The 17062-nt window shown below is 49.7% G+C and overlaps 1 protein-coding gene across 1 annotated transcript in view; it reads right to left on the reverse strand.

Annotated features, from left to right (window-relative positions):
• The window catches only part of CPD (carboxypeptidase D), a 24867-nt gene continuing 7805 nt past the window's right edge, over positions 1 to 17062 (reverse strand). Inside the window, exons 3-21 of the mRNA XM_031506436.3 lie at positions 15196 to 15338; positions 14320 to 14489; positions 13411 to 13778; positions 12842 to 13033; positions 11823 to 11990; positions 10725 to 10834; positions 10181 to 10283; positions 9605 to 9747; positions 8919 to 9088; positions 8029 to 8340; positions 6687 to 6882; positions 6316 to 6451; positions 5454 to 5603; positions 4952 to 5047; positions 4794 to 4858; positions 4505 to 4636; positions 3991 to 4176; positions 3591 to 3690; positions 1 to 2977 (exon numbers count right to left, since the gene is read on the reverse strand). Of these exons, the coding sequence (XP_031362296.3) occupies positions 2751 to 2977; positions 3591 to 3690; positions 3991 to 4176; positions 4505 to 4636; positions 4794 to 4858; positions 4952 to 5047; positions 5454 to 5603; positions 6316 to 6451; positions 6687 to 6882; positions 8029 to 8340; positions 8919 to 9088; positions 9605 to 9747; positions 10181 to 10283; positions 10725 to 10834; positions 11823 to 11990; positions 12842 to 13033; positions 13411 to 13778; positions 14320 to 14489; positions 15196 to 15338 (3167 nt within the window). The 3' untranslated portion in view covers positions 1 to 2750. The remainder of the gene's footprint in view (positions 2978 to 3590; positions 3691 to 3990; positions 4177 to 4504; positions 4637 to 4793; positions 4859 to 4951; positions 5048 to 5453; positions 5604 to 6315; positions 6452 to 6686; positions 6883 to 8028; positions 8341 to 8918; positions 9089 to 9604; positions 9748 to 10180; positions 10284 to 10724; positions 10835 to 11822; positions 11991 to 12841; positions 13034 to 13410; positions 13779 to 14319; positions 14490 to 15195; positions 15339 to 17062) is intronic.

A 17062-nucleotide genomic window follows, 5' to 3' on the forward strand; every position in this document is an offset into this window, starting at 1 on the left:
TGGACATCAAAATAGTTTTATACAGATTATTGATCTCGGTATACAGGTAAAAAACAGGCGGCGCGGCTGAGGGCAGAGCCAGGCGCAGCCCCGCGCCGCCCCCGCCCCTCCCGCTGCCAGCGAACGGCGATTCAAGTCCCTTGGAAAATGTACATTTATTTGAAGGCACAAGTGCACGGAGCGACAGCGACAGCGCCCGGGGGACCGGCTCCTCTCGGCCCGGGGCACGGATGGACGGACAGACGGACGGAGCGAGGGCACGGGAGCCGCTCCTGCCTCCCCGAAGTGCCCAGGAACAGCCCCAGGGCTGGCCAAGCTCCAGGCACGGATCTGGAGCCAGAGCCAGGCACCTCCCTTGGTCCTGCTGTGTAGAAAAGTCTCACACGTTTGCAAAATATTTCAAATCCACTCACCTTAAATATACACACCTACTCCCACAGCTAATTCCGAAATGCATTCTGAGGGAAAGGGCCAGTTCCTAACAGGACTTATTGCTACAGGGACAAAGCAGGGCCAGCTCTGTCCATTACCTGCTGCCAGAGCAAAACAAAGCCCAAACACAGCCCTAAGAGCCATTTGCAAACTCGACTTTAAATAAAACCTGTGTTTCTTGTTAAAGGAGGAACAGTTCAGAGATGAGGCAGGATTAATGCTACTGTGTGCTGGTGTCCTGCAGCCCATTGCACGTGGAAAAGGGACAAAAAGGGACAAAAGCCCATTTCTTGCTCAGCACAATGAGCTGGGAACAGGCACAGAGATGTTCATGGCTCCTGCACAAGGCAACCAGAGCAGTTCCTTCACAGCAGATGTGGGACAGGAGCACGGGGAGTGCTCAGCATCATCTCCCAGCTCCCAGACCACCTCCCCAGCCACACCTTGTGTTTCCTGCAATGGAATTCCCTGTGGAACAGGGAAGGTGTCTGAGGGCTCTCTCTGTCCCTGCACAGAACCAGTTGAGATGATGGCCATGGCAGCACAGGTGCAGCCATGTGGTTCTGGAAGGGCATTTCCACAGGTAGGGGTGAAGAACAGCTTCTGGCCCAGGTGACAAGGCCCATGAGACTTCAGTGGGGCTGTTCCCCCAGAGGAGACCAGGTCAGGGCCCTGCAGAGAAGACTCCAAATAGAATTTTGGGTGCAACTCCTCCACCCACAGACACCACGTGCAGGTTTCACCAGTGGACAGCCCCACGTCTCTGGAGGACAGAGCAGCTCAGGGCAAACTCGAGGCCTAAGGCTCCTGCACCCCAAAAATCGGGTCAGTAGGGAAAAAAAATAAAGAAAATGAGCAAGAAAGGTAGTGCCTATTCTAACCCCAGCCTTCTACTTCTGCAGAAAGCACAGGAACATCAGAGATACATAAAGGCTTTGGAAATCAAACATTTCAACCATTCTCTCCTTCTGGACATCCCTTCTATTCCCCACAAATCCCACATGTCCTGGGAATGTGTGCTACAGCTCCTCTTTCCAACCTCCTGCCAAGTGCAACACAACAAAATTTGGCTGCTTTTCCCTTCTCCCTCAGCACAGCTCAGCCCTTCCTCACTCCCTGCACCACAGCTACAGCCACACACACAGGTGGAGCTCCTGCTCCACACCCAAGGGATGCTGCAGGAGCAGAACAGAACCAAGTCAGCAGAAAATTTGCTGCCTGCCATCACCAGAGCTCGGTGATTAAATGGTACTAGGTGGACAGTGGCAAATGGTGCAGGTTTTCTTCAGAATTTAGCACCAAAGTTGGGCCATGGATAGTCCCATGACCTCTCCCTGCTGCTCCAGAAATGCTCATATATAAAGCAGTGGTCAGATTTCACTGTTTCTTCCTGAACAGTAGTGGATTTGAGCAAAATTGATCAGGTTTTCTACAAATCAGTGAATCAATTTGCTTAGAACAACCTTCCAGCTGCTCTTTCAGGCACTGAGCTATTGGAACATGAACATAAGACCCCAAAGCCAAGCCTATGACACAAACAAAACACAACCAGGGTGATGGGGATAAAGCTTCTTTGCTCCCCAGAAGTGAGGAACAGCAGCATGGCAGAGCTGGCAGGCAGTAGAGCTCTGTCAGAGCTCACTGCAGCTCTGACTCTCTCCAGCTCACATCAAGAGACATGTCATCTCCCCCAGCCTCCAGGAGGCCAAGTCACTCCCTGAAAGCAGTGACACATTAGAGGTGCTCCACAAGCACTGCAGGTCACAGCAACCCATGGTGGGAAAAGGTCCAAGGAAAGAGCAGAGAATCAAAGGCTTTTTTTTTTTTTTTTTTTTTTGGCTTTTCTGAGGGCTGCTCTGCAGAGTGTGGAGTCATGTGAAGGATCTGGCTTCCCCCCAAGCATGTAGTGGAAAACATGAAATCAAAACAGGTAAAGAGACCTTTTTTGGAGTGTTGTGACCATGACCCCATGCAGGTCTTGGGGCACTTCCCCACCATCTGCTCCCTATGCTGAGATGCTGGGGAAATGCTAAGAGCTCTGCTGGCCACCCTGTTAAAACTGTCTTTCAAACCACATCATATAAACCTCCAGATCTTGACCCAGAAATGTAACAAACCACATCCCTATCTCAGAAACAGCCTCCAACACCCACTGAATGCCTGTACACAGGAACAGAGCAAACAGAGGGAAGCTGGGAGCTGCCACCCACCCCTCTGGAGGACACATCCTGAAGCTAACATTTCAAAACTGAACCACAGGGATCACCCCCCACCACCGAGTCTGGTCCATGGGAACCACCTTTCCTGCCCTGGAGGTGTCAGTGTTTGCTGGAGTACAGTGTTTCTTCCTCAGTGTCTGTTTCATCCTGGAATTCGTGGCTCAGGAGGGATTTCTTGGAGCCAGTGGACATCATGCGGATTTCGTCCTCGTAGTCGTCCTGGTGCTGCCGGAGGCGGTGGAAGCCATCCTTGTGTCTGTTGGACTTGATGGAGCACACACACCAGATGATGCAGGCAGTGAGCACCAGGGCAGACATGCTGGCGCCTGCCAGAGAGAGGACACAAAAGTTAATGCCATGCTCCCCCCATGCCAGAGGCTCCCAGGCTTGCCAGCATCTCTCCTCCCCCTCCTGCAGTCATAACCACTTTCTTCACTTCTTTGTGACCCTGCTCTTTCCTCCTAGGCCATGGAGGACAGGAGAGCTGCTTCCAGAACAGGACACACTCGATTTTCTGTGCTTGAAATCTAGGAGATTATCACCAAGCTCCACTACAGACCACTGGGTCTAAACTCCCACACACCCCTCCCCAGCAGCTGCCACCTTGAGAAAATAATCTCTTCATGCTTACCTGATGTCAGAACCCCTAAAAAAGCCATGAAGAAGCAAGATCTCCTATGCACACAAGCTCTCCCCATTCCAGATATCTGAAAGTACATTTTGGACCCTCCAAATCCCTGCAAAACACTCTACTTCTTCCCTCCCTCCTACAAGCAGAACCAAGGGCTGTTGGATGAGTTTGCAAGGACAAGAGTGTGTTCAGAAGGGAAAGCTGGAGATGGCTTAGGCCTGCAGGCTGCTTTCCCAGTTCAGTGGAGGGTCAGCATGAACTGGTACAGAAAGCACAGCTCAAAGCTTTGATAAAAAGTATCACTGTACCTGCCACAGTTATAACCAGCTCTCTTGGCAGTCCAAAAATCCTGTTTTCTGTGTCAAACACTATGAACACAGAGCTGGGTGCATCATCACGTACAAAGACCTGCAGAAAGACACGAGAGGTTAGATCATCTCAGAGCTTAGGGATCCAGACAAAAGAAACATTTGTCATCTGCCTGGTCCTGCCCTGATCAAAGAAAAGTGCCATGAAAAGAAAAGGTACTCCCAAAACCACCCCGCTGTGCTGGAAAGTTGTTCGCCATCCATTCTGTCAAGGCAGAAAACAGCTCCTGATTTCACCTAATCAGCAGCTAAACACAGGCACAACCAGGCAGAGCCCAAACAGGGAAGATCTGATGTGACAGGGAATGGGGGAACGTCTCCAACATGGACATTCATGTACCTTGACATGTTTCTGCTGGTACCCGCTGGCTGTTGCATCAATGCTGTGAAAACCTGGAGCCAGGAGCACGTGGAAATAGCCACCTTCTTTAGTGTACACCCTCAAGCCTTCATTCAGAACAATGACAGCTTTAGAAATTGCCCTGCCACTCTTGTCTTGGACAATGCCATGAACTCCTTTGTGCACCTGAAACAAAGCATTTTGAACACTTCACGTTCAGATATGAGCTTACAGTGCATTTGTAACTAAAATGAGATCTCTAAAATACAGCCCACTTGCCATCCCTGACCCTCATAATAAATAACAGTGCAAGGCAACACGGCACAGATGTTTAATTCTTGTGTCAACATGTGCCCTGGTCACTTGCTGCCTTCCTCATACAGCCTAAGTCATGAACATCTGTAATTACACAGCACCAACAAAACCACAAAGACTCTCCATGCTGTTCTCTTCCTGTCCCCCTCTCCACCACTTCACTCCCTGCCAGATTTTCCTCCCACAGACTGCAGCTCACCTCCACAAGCATGCTAAGGAGAGATTTCCTGTGGTCTGCCCACAGGCCAGGAAGCTGTCCAGCACTGGGGAAGTAGCAGCAGCCCGTATAAACAGTGATCTCAGGACACTGACCAAATGTCACGCTGAAATCCTGCAAAAAATAAAACCACAGTTACAAGGAAAGAAGTAATAAAAAAGCTTTGCAAAGTGCAGCTGGAGGGGGAGAAGCTTTGCCCAGACATCAGGACAAACATGCTTTTTATTGGTTGTTTAGCAGAGATGAGAAGCTTTGTGCCATGTAGCAGTACCTTCATACTTCCGAGGTGACTGTGCCATTCCGAGCCACGGATCACTCCACCAGGAATATTCTCATCTGTGAGAGCAAAAACACAGCTGTCAGCCAGAGCCTGCCCAGCAGAGTCTGCCACAAGCTGACAGGAGGGTTAAAGGACTCAACCAAACATACCTGACTTATTTGGACAGCCTGGCTGACCCAAATGCATCACTGGGTGGTTGTTTGCATACACAGATGCCAAATGCTTTAGTGTTTCTTTGTTCTCCACTGCAACGGGAAAAGTGAGACTTTGAACATGCAACTCTCGTTTCCTGCATGGGCAAATTCCCATTTTAACCCCATAATTCTGTACTAAACAGAGACACATACTGTTTCAGGAGCATTCCTATTTCCTCTAACAATAAGGGGTATCATCAAAAGCAGATTTTATATTGGTTCTGGCAGAGCAAAGGTTGAAATACTGATGTAGGCATAGAAATTGTAAATGTTCTGATCCCTAGCTGAACCCTGTGAGGTTTTATAGATTTACTTACAGACTGTCAACTCCACACACAAAGGGTTGAACACAAAGGAGGCTACAGAACACCACGAGCACAAAAAGCCCTTACAGCAGCACGTGGTCACATGAGCCTCTGCAGAGGCAGCCTGAGGGGAACCAGGCAGTTGGTCACACCTGACTGTGTTGGCTTGTCATAGGGGTAAGTGACAAGCAGAGATCCTCCATCCAGAGCAACAGAGAGGCTGAAATCATGTTTCAGTATCAAGTTCTCCACGATGGCTTTGGTCTCAGGCTCTCGTGCTGCTGAGTACCGGGTGTAATTGCCTATAAATCAGAACAACAAATAGAAAAAGAGAACTAAGAACAGTTTCCTCTGCTGTTTGAGAGGCCAGAAGTACATCCTTTATGTCTGAAATTAAGTCTGCTGCAGGTATGAAAAGGCCTCTGTTAGACCTCAGCAGATGCAGCTGACTGATCAAGTAAAGCACCCAGACCACACCATGCACGGGAGAGGTTTATCTGCAAAGTTAAACAAATGTGCAACATCACAATTTCCCCAAGCTATTTCCTTTTGTGTTGCAGAAGGTATTTCATGTGTGTCTGCTCACAACAATGTCACAGAATTGATATTTTCTTAAGGAAGGAGTTAGGATGATCCCAGCCAAACTCGGGCAGAGAATATTTCCTCCTCAGGAAGGGTGGGCTGATACAGTGCTATGGATACAGTTACATGGAAACTAGAAAAACATGAATAAAGGAGACTTTCTGGGGAGCATGAACAGAGGGCATTTTTTCAGAGATCAAAGAAATCCATTAATTGTAAGAATACATCAGGTATTATCTGACCTCTCCTATTCCTGAATAACTCTGCTTTGTCTCTTGCAAATAAGAGACTGCAAATTGCTGTCTGTAAAGAAGATCCAAGCTCTGGAAGCTTCCCAGCAGCTGTGCTGCCTGGAGGACTGCCTTCTTTACAGGCAGACCCTGTAACCCAGCAACTCCATCCAACCATGGGGCAGTTTTATAAGGGCTTTACTTGTGAAATCTGTGTCCAGATCTCTGCCATGAGCGTTGGTCTGGCCTATCTTCGAGGTGCAGCCTCTCTCCTGGGCGATCTCGCGTCCATCTGGGTTCAGGGAAGGCACAATCACAATTCGTGTCCGGTCAATCAGCTGTGCAAAAGGAGAAACAGCACAAAGTGCAATCAGTAGGGTTCACTTCCCTGGATCTTAAGCTAGGAGTTGCAGTTTCAGGTTCTTGTCCTGTAGATCTCACACCTCCCCATTACACACGGAATTACCGCAAAGCCCCAAGCCAGTTTTGGCAGAAAGAGTCTCCTCCAGTGAGCATTGTCATCTCAGGCTACAGCTGGAAGGCTCCAAGGAGGTCTTTGGATTAGACTCTCACCTTTGTGATAGCATCATTCTTCTTGTAGTTCATGCAAAGAAATTCTGCCAGTGTCAGAAGCAGCTCTGTCCCAACGGGAGCGTTTCCGTGAATCCCGGCAACAAAGCGGATCTTGGGCTCCTCGGGCTCAGACTCATTGGGCTTGTTGGAGATTTCAAGGGACCAGATCTGGCGGAACTCCACACTCTGACCCAAACTGCCAAGAGATGGGAAATGGAAGTGTCAGCTCAGCAAGAGAGCTGCAACTCCAGCCTGACCTCATGGAGAAATCCCAGTGTGGAAAGGAACTGCTGCCAGCCTCCAGCGGGAGGCTGCAAAGGCAAGAGAAACACATCCAGATCATGGGGGCAGATTTGCAGCAGCACTGAACAGAATTCACACTGAACATCAGTTTGAACACCAGCATCTGGGTAAGGGTGTATCCACATCCACATGCACAGAATATCCAATGCTCCATTACAGCCTAGGAGTTCACAGTGAACATGGAACTGCTGGATCCTCTGTACTGCCAGTGGTGGTTTTTGTTTTCTTTTTTCCCTTCAGAGCAGGATACATCTGGACATCAAACTAATTTATAAAGCAGGACAAAACAGGCCTGTTCACAGCAATGCAGGAGCTGTTGCTACAGCCATGCTGCTAAGTTGGCAAACTGAGTGCAGGGAAAGCAGGGAACAGGCTCAGGGCTGATGCAACTGCAGGGACAATAGAGGCTACAGATCAGCAAAGCAGCCTTGGCACCAGCAGGGACAGCACATGAGCACATTGTGCCTGGTTACAACAAGCAAATGAGGCCCTGGGACAAAGGGATTTGTGCTTTCTAAAGCTGACAGAGGGTAAGCGTTACCAGTCACAAAGGAAAGCAGAGCATGGCAGCAGCTGGTCTCCTGCAGGAGGGCACAGACCTTGGCCCAGGGCAAGCTCACACAAAAGTGTCTTGCACTACTGAAATAAAATCTGGAGGCAGACAATGAAAAAAAGGCCATCTAAGATTTTAAGTCAAATCTGGTCATTTTTGCTGGTGACTCTTCAGCAGGGTGGATGTCAGAAAGGATTTAAAGAACAGACAAAATAGTAAGGAACAGAGATATTTGCACAAGTCTGTGATATCAGTGCTGGGAATATTGCCAGTCCCAAGCATCCCTGGGGAACAAAGTCAGGGAAAAGCACATGGCTGCATCTGTGAGGCCCAGCAGCCATTGCTCTGCTGCCATGTCCTTACAGGTGGGGTTCCCTCTGTCTCAGAGAACACAGGGAAGGGAGAGGCAAGCTCCCCATCTCTGCACTGTGCTCATGACTAACAACATCACAACATCCCTAGCCCAGGTTGCTCCTCTGTTTTCACCTGGTGAGATTTGTGATGTGTGGGTAGTTGAGGTAGAGGCCTCGGAGGAACTCGGAGAGGTCCTTGTAGGGCCGGTATCTGTAGGGAGTCACATCCCTGGAGGAGGTGAGCAGGAGCCGCTCCAGACCATTCTCAGCAGAGAGATCTTTGATCAGAGTCTCAAACTCCTTCTCATTGGGGTTGGTGGTGTCTGGGGTGTTCAAGACCAGCATCTTCCCCTCTTCCACTTTGCTGTCTGTCCGTGAAAGAGTGAAGTTGACCTGCACCCCACCTTTGCTGTCAACTTCCACCATCTTACTGAGTGGATCGTACCTGCCCAGGGAAGAGAAGGTACAAGAAAACATCAGGCATTTGAAACCTTGGACAACAAGCCAGCCCAGTTCCTGACTACACACCCACATGGGACTGCTACTGCTGCCCTGCCCTCAGTGAGAGGTATAGAAATGAGGAGCAAGAACAGCTCAAAGGGATGTGGGAATGGCAGGAGGACAGGAAACAACTCAGGCCCCAACATGGCATTGAGCTGCTTTTGGCTCAGGTGTTGCAGGGTTACATGGCAGACTGGCAAGACAACAAGTCAGGCTGTTTTAACGTACAATTTTGGCAGCACTGAAGCAATCAAGACACTTCTGTGATCAGCTGCCCGGAGAAGAATTTCTCCTAAAGACACCAAAGTTATCCACTCCTAACAAGGGAAGATTGGGATTCTACCCCAGTGCCAGGTGAGCAGTCTGACACCAGAGCAGTCTCACACTGCTATCTCTGCACAGGTCAGAGGGCAGGAGAAACACCCATGCCTATGTGTGCTGCAGGCAGGCAGAGGTGATGGAATACTCCTGAGTGGGAAGTCAGTCATGAAGCTGCTTGCTCCTTGTCTGGGGCTTGCTCACCCTCGGGCAGATGCTGTGATTTTGTATGTCCCTGGGACCAGGAGGCGCCAGAAGTCTCCATCCTTGTAGGTGGTCACCGGGTGGTTGATGTCAGCCACGCTGATGGTGGCATTGAGGATGCCCCTCTTGTCCACAGCATCCAGCACAAAGCCCCAGACACCCTGGTGAACCTGCACAAAGGAGCTCTGCTGAGTGCCAGCCCTCGCTCTGCCTCCCACCCCTCATGTTTTCAGCATTCCCAGAAAAGCAAAATGTTGGAAAAGGGTTCAGGTTGGACTGGCCAGCAGCTGGCGTAGACAAAGATCACCTGATGAGTACAATGAGCAATTGTTTGGCTCAGGGTGTCAGCACGGCACTTTCTGTTCCACACCTTTGTTTGCACACCCCAGGTGTGCAGCACCAGCCCCACTCAGATAGGAAGGTAATATAAGGGACATTCCAGCCTCAGGAAACCCAAGGTGGTGGTACATAAAAAGCCCCCACCTGCATCGTCTGGATGCTATTTTCATTCAGATTTTTGGTATGTTAAGAAGAGACAGTAGTTGAGACAGGTTCAGATGGGGCTGATTTCTGTAGAGCAGGTAGCCAGTCTGGCCAGGAAGCTGGCCAGATCACCCTGTTCATTCTGACTTGTCTAAAGCAAACCCCAGAGGGAGCTGACCTTGCCTGAGGTCAAAGCACCTCACCTGTTTCATGAACTGCAGCAGTGAGCGCCGGTTCTGTGCCCAGTACTTTGGCAGCTCCTCAGCCTTTGGGTATTTCACACAGCCCAGCTCAATGGTCACTTCAAAGCAGTTTGTATTTAAGTAATTCCAGTCTTGCATCCCACCTACAACAAAAATGTAAAAGCAGTTTTGACTTCTGAAGTACCACAGCAAAAAAAAAAAAAAAAAAAAATCAGATACCAGAGAAAGATGAAGTACAGACTTGAAGGGAAAAGGCTTTTACTCAGGGCAGGATCAAAGGGATGCCAAAAGAGCAGACAAATAACCTTCCTTCTTGTAAATACCTTTCATGATAATAAAGTGCTGTAAAATTTTATGAAACCATTTTGCTAATAGCCAGAGAAACTACACTATAAATTCCTTCCCCCAGGAATAACTTTATTAGGGTACATTATTTAAGAGGTTATAAAAGAAACCTGAGTCCCATTAATCTGAGCTGACCACTGCAGAGTTCCCAACTGATCAGACTAAATTATTTAAGCTGCACATGCATTAACTTGAAGATAAACAGTGCAGGAGATTTAAGGTGTACTTTACCTGGAACATTGTACCACTGAGCCCCATTGGTGATGCCATGTGGGAAGTACTCAGTGGGGTACATATCCTTACAAGGGCTTCCCTGGTACATCTTTGCATTTTCCTATAAAACAAGATGCAACATTTGAAGGTGAGCCTGCACTCCACAGCCATGGGCGCTCTTGCTCTACCCTTAGTCAAGCATTCAGGGTTACCAAACACAGATGTGTATCTATCACTGCAGCACTGACTGCACCCACACCCAATCCCAGCCCAGATATCCTTGCTCACTCCTCCCAGCCCATGAGCAGCATTTTCCACAGTCTTTGAAAGTGCCTACACAGAGCTCTCCTCCCTCACTGCCTGCAGAGAGAGCATGCTGGGCATCACTCATGGAATGGGAGCCTCCAGTAGGATCCTCTTGCTGTGCCTGCAACACCAGGGGCTCAGCCACAGTGCCTGCACCCACCTCTACCAGCTGCTCAGGAGGTTCCCTGGAAGCTGAAGAGGAGTTTCCCACAAGTCAACCTAGCAAGATGTGCCCATTTTCCTGTTAGAGCTTTACCTTGGAGTAGGCAAGTGCCAGCTTCTGGAATACAGCATCATCTGGGGATTTACTGTATATGGCTATTCCTTGTTCATCATCATCGAAGGGGTAATTAACCACCAGGGAACCTGCAGGCAAAACAAGCTTTGGCTCATATTTGTGTGCTTTCCCAGTGATCCCTCAGCATAACAGTGGAAATTTTTCTCCAGCAAGTGCCAAGCCTTCTGTTTCTCAAGACTTGGCATTAAACAAAGCATTAAGGCCAGTGGACAGAAGAGACAGAAGCACAGGAAGAGATAACACCACACCTAGTTAGGAAGGAGAACCAAAGCCACAACAACATCAAAGTTTTGGCTCTTACATGAAGGAGGGCTGAACACAACCACATAATTGCTTCCACAGAGAAGTGGAAGCAAGGGGAAGAATTTCCCAGAACATGCATGATCTTTTGACCCAAATGATGCAGTTTTTCAGCTTTCTGGAGTTTATTGCTGAAGGTTTCCCCAAGGAGGCTGTACTAATAGCACCACAAAACCCCAGACACCACTGCAGCTGGAGACCTGCCAGCCCCCTCACACCCACACATGACACTTCTGCACTACTAACCAAACATGCTGGCAACAAAGCCTCCACCTGCAAATTACCACAGCTACAAGCCAGCTGACAAACTGTCTAGGGAGTAAGCTGTATTACACAGAGACTTAATTTAGAACACTCCAAAAGGATAATTCAATTACTGCAAATTTCATAGTTCCGCCATGTGATTCAAGGCAGGGAACCCTCAGGATTGCATTCACTCTATAAATGCTGTGAAGCCCTGAACAGCCACAGCTCCATATCCCATTCCCAGACCATCTGCTGAGGAACTGCTGACAAGGGAGTCCATCCCCATCTCCCAGATTCTCCCTTCAGAGAAGTGGTTGGGATCTTCCCAGCAGCCGCCTCAACTCCCTATAAATATGTTTGGGGACACAATTTTCACCGTTTCCACTTTCTGCTCCATCTTGCAGCACAACAGCTCCCCAGTGCACACCTAGAACACTGTGGAGATATCCCTGCACACTCCCATCCCACAAAGCCCAGCACAGAGGAAGGAGCTTGGTTTGGATGTGGTACCTCCATGCAGGTTTGCTGAGAGCACAAACGGGTAAGACTTGAGCCAGGCCATGACAGCATGAGTTTCTGGCTGTGTAGGGTCTGTCACATGGACAAACTGATCTGGAAAGTTCCTGTTCAGGTCATAGTTGTTGCTGTTGTTTCTGCCAACAGTACCTCCTTTGTCTCCTGAAAATGAAACACAAGTTCAAGCTCATGCCCTGTGAAGAGGTTTCAACCTCTTATCACAGAGTTTCCTAGTAGTAGTTAGTGAAGAGAGCAGAGAGCACAGCAGTGCTGGCCCCCTGCACCCAGAAAGGGGCACCCTCCTCACCAAGTCTGCTCTGTGCAGCAATGCCTGTGGGCCCTTCCAGTGGGTGTTTGCTCAGGCTCTCAGGGCAGATAGACCAGGAGAATGGCACTGGACCATGAAAAATCTCTGCAGCCGGATGTCACGACCACAGACACCTCAGAGCTCACCTTCTCAAACCAGCCAGACAAGTTCTTGTTAAACCCAAGCAGAGCTCTGCTTCCAGAAAGTGATTCTGGAGAGTCTCTGTTCTGCCAATCTGCAAGAGCCACATAGTTGTAAGACTTCCCTGAAGGATGTTTTTGCCAGTTTCAACCTCATGATAAAAGTCTATGTTATCCTTGGACAAGTGCTCTGCAGACAGCCTGGCTCCCACACTGCATTTACTACGAGAATGGACCAAAGCACAGCAATTAAGAGCTGTGTCAAAGAAATGTCTTTTTTCCAAAAAAGCCCTGGATTCTGGATTAGCCACAAACCATCAGGGGACCCAAACAGGGGCAGCTCACAGCACTGCTGAAGCATAAGAGCTCTTCCCAACAGCTTCCAGCATCCATCAATCAGGGTCCACCCACTCATCCCACAGCACAAACCAAGTCCCCTCCCAGCCTCCCTGTGTGGAGAGCACTCCTTCTCCAGCAAGGCTTCCAGATTCCCCAGGGATTCCACAAACCCAAAGGCTTGTTCTGAGAGCTAGGAACCCCACAGATTCTGGCACAGACAGCAATACCTTCCTGGGACTTCTCATAGCCATCAGGGTTCATAGATGGCATGATGTGGATTCGTGTGCTCTGGACCAAGTCAGTCACTTCAGGATCTGTGCCAAAGTTCTTGCAGAGGTACTCAATGAGGTTCAGCAGAAGCTCTCGCCCCACAACTTCATTCCCATGCATGTTGCCAATGTACTTGAACTCTGGCTCACCTGCACACACATGGGTACACCACATAGACAATTATAACCACTATGGTACAGCTTGGAGACACCTCACCACCCTGAACATTGCTCTTGCAAGCTCTGCTGGAGGGCATTTACCTAAAATTCACATTTCTGCTCCCACAATCCCAAAAAGGACAATGTCTCATGGAAGTCTCTTTATCCTTCTTCCCTAGAGCTCCATGACCAGCACAGATGTTCCCAGCAACACTCTAACACCCACTGCACTCTCACTTTTTACAAAGGATACTACAAGGAGCAGCTCAGTCTCTCAGGAGAGGTGCCAGCTCTGCACGCCTTTCCACTCTGCCTCTCCCAGTGTAAAAGGTCTGTCACACCTTGCTAAAGAGGATTTCCCACATCACCTGCTTCGTGGACACCGGGGTTGTCAGAGATCTCCATGACGTAGAGCTCCCGCAGCTCCACGGACTTGCCCACGGAGTAGAGGCGGGTGATGCTGGGGTACTCGTTGGCGTAGCGCCGCAGGAAGATCTCCATGTCCGAGAAGTGGTGGTGGCGGAAGTCCACGGGTTGGATGGGTTCATGGACAGAGGTTGGATGTGGGGCCTCAGCCTGCGCAGGGGTGGGGCTGATGGCAGTGACAGGGGTAGGCGCTGCTGTGGGCTGTGTGGCATTAGGAGCTGGCGGCATCACAGTCGGCTGCAAGGAGAAGTTCACTTCTGTTGCGTCTCCCTCCTTCACCTCGATGTTCTCTTTGGTCACTGGTGTGTAACTGTGGAATAAACAACTGGCTTCAGCATGAAGGCTCTGAAGAGGAGGGGCCAAAACACCCTGCAGTCTCCATCACTCCAGCCTACTTCCCCCAGCTCAAATGCACCAGGATGTTAATGACCAAGACATTCACATGGACGCTGATGGGACTCATCCCACTGCCACCAAACCCAGCCCCACTGCTGTCCTTGCAAGAGTCCACAGGCTCAGCAGGGAAGAAGCCCCAGGTGTGTCACAGAATTAGCCAAGGGGCAAGTTACACATTCACACCCAGGCTTGGGACAACACAAACCCCTGTTGGAGTAACCCTACTCCACTTCCTCCTTTGCACAGAAGTTGCAATTTGATACGAGCAGTCAAACAGAAGTTGACAGAAATTCTGTGCACCCTGCTGCAGGAGCAAACACAGCAGCAGCTCTGAGCTGGAACCATTTACTGCTGCAGCTTCCAGCCAAGCCCTTTAAATACATAATGGAGGGGAAATAAAGAGAAGGAATGGGAGCAGTTGGCAGTGTGGGCACAGGCTGCCACAGAGACATTACCCCATCACAAAAGCAGTCACATTGTAGGTCCCAGGCACCAGCAGGCGGTGGTAATCACCAAATCTCCCTGCTGTGATGTTATGAGCGATACCGGCAACGGCGATGGTCGCATTGTCCAGGCCAGCTCCTGTGACTGCATCCCTCACAAAGCCCTTCACACCAATGTGCACCTGAGGAAAACAATGCAAGGGCCTGGCTGAAGACAGGCAACATCAGGGGAACCTGACAGGAGATGTCCTAAGGTAAGGATGTCCTCACCCTTCCCCAAACGCAGCAGAGCAGGGCAGCTGCCAGGCAAAAGCACCCAAGGACTCAGTCCTCAGCTAGACAGGAAGGACAGGAATCCCAGCATGGACTGGGAAGGCAGCAGGATCTCAGAACTGATCCTCCCTGACAAACTCTCTAATTCACCAACATGGGCAAACTACAATATGAACATAGCAGGGTTACAGGCTAAATACAGCTGCCTCTGGTCCAAGTCTAAACTGTCACTGATCCAACCCATCCACAGCATCTGGAGACAGCCTGGCAGAGGGCTCTGCAAGCCAGGGTCTCAGTAGTGTTGATGTTTGTGAACATCACTGGAGATTCATGGCACTGAGACCAGCCAGTACTTTGCATGACTTAGGGAGACCTGTCCCCTAACACTGTACCCCACAAGAAGCTCTGCTATCATGGGGCATGTGGGAGCTGTGGCAGAAGCACAGAGAAACACAGCAGCTTTGTAGCCCCTGCCCTCCAAACAAAGCTGCAGCACCTGCATTACCTCACACAGCAAACAAAGCCACAAGGGCACCTGAACACGGTGCTCCCAGCCCACCATGGACACACAGGCTTCACAGCTGCCATCCCCACACCCAGCCCAGCCCTCACTACCTTCTCAATGAAAGCCAGGAGAGATTCTCGGTTGTTCTCCCACTCCTTTGGAAGCTCAGAAGTTGGTGGGTATTTGCAGCAGGACAGCTCCAATGTGATCTCAAAGCAGTTGGCCCACACGTAGTTGTAATCCTGCATCCCACCTGAGGAAAGGAGGCAAAGATGTCCCAAGAGCAATGCACACACACACCACCACAGGATGCTACTTCTCCTTGTCCTTTAGCCCCACACATCTCCCCAGGATGCTGCCCCAGCTCCAGAGCGAGCAGCCTAAGGAGAAAAGTCAGGTCACATTATCAAGACACTCTCTGCTGGAACACTGGGCCATTCAAATCAGCCACAGCCAGCTCAAAGTGACAGCCATTTTGTCTCATTGCGCCATTAGCACAGCTCTTGGGAATTCATACAGGTTCATTTTACGTTTCCAGACATGACAAACCCAGTGTGCCAGGGCAGGCACACCAGATTCTGAGCATTCCAGCTGCCAAGTCCTTCCCTGAGCATTCTAAGTTACCTCAAGATTTGTGAGGTCTGCCTGCAAGGGAGGTCAACTTCACTCAAAGTAAGTTTGAGGCCTTTGATAGAAAAGAAAAGCAGACTATCAACTTGAGAGCAGGCAGCTCAAATCTGCACACTAGAATCAGTTTCAAGGATAACTGTTCTCCAAAAAGCCTCTTAGCAAATCTACACATCTGTGAAACAGGTGTCAGAATCACCCTGCTAAACTCCACTACATGACAGTAGCCAGATGACCACATGAAAGAATTGCTCCCACTACCCACTCAGGCAGCTGTGTCAGTAAGGAAGACACACAACACTATGTTTCTTGCATGCTGACAAAGTCTTCTGGCTTACACAAACTTATTTAGTTATAACACAGGCAGACTGGTGAGTCACAGCCTTGGCCACCACTTCCTTCCAACCCAACCTGTAGAGCAGCACCTGCAACCAGAGACCTCCACACCAACAGAATGACTCCCAGCAGGGTCACCTGCACACAGGGACCCAGAGTCTCTTCTGGATGAGCTGAGGGAGTTGAACTGACTCTCAAAGTCCCTCTCTCAGAGAACAGCAATGCATGTTCTCCACAGGAGGCAGATGTCAAGTCCAGGAGAAGGAAGGCAGAGAGCAGTGGCAGATATCACGGCACCAGCCTGCAGAGCCCCAGCAGGAAGTCTGTTAGAAATGCAGATTTTGTGCACCCATCCTTTGCTTGGCCCACTGGAGCACTGCATTAGTGCTCTGCCAAAAAACCTCATTTACTTTGGGCAGTTTCCTAATCATTTACAAGCCCCTTGAAGTGAGGGGCCCTCTGTGGCCCTGGCCAATTAACCAGCCAAAACGGATCAATATCCTGATGCAAATGCACTGCCTGGCATTGGCAGGGGCTGTGTTAATGCCTGGTCAGGAAGAGGGAAAACCAGCAGCACTTGACCAAGCAGAGGAGGCTTCTACCAGAGGTGGTGGCCCAGAAGGTCACAGTCCACTGCTTTGAATTCAACAGCCCCACTGCAGCTGGGTAAAGCAGGGATGGACTAACAGAATAATCAAGTAGGATTTAGAACAGGTCCTTGGGAAGATGTGTGGGATGTCCCAGTTCCTCTCAGTTCTCCTGGGAGTGTGCTGCGAGGGGAACATGGAGCTTTCATTGTAACAAATCAAATGTCCCTTGCAGCCAAAAGGAGAGCACTGCAGCTTGTGCACGGCCTGACATAAAAACAGGAAAGAGACTTTTCTGTCCCATCACAGGAGGCCACAACGTGCTGGAGGACTTTCTAACTCTCAAATTCAGTTCAAGGGGTTAGAGAAACAAGGGCTGTGGGTCTGATCCACCCTCAGCTTCATTCAGCTCCTGTCACCAGGCTCA

This window comes from Lonchura striata, chromosome 19, assembly GCF_050655825.1.
Source record: "Lonchura striata isolate lonStrDom1 chromosome 19, ASM5065582v1, whole genome shotgun sequence".
Lineage (NCBI taxonomy): Eukaryota > Metazoa > Chordata > Aves > Passeriformes > Estrildidae > Lonchura > Lonchura striata.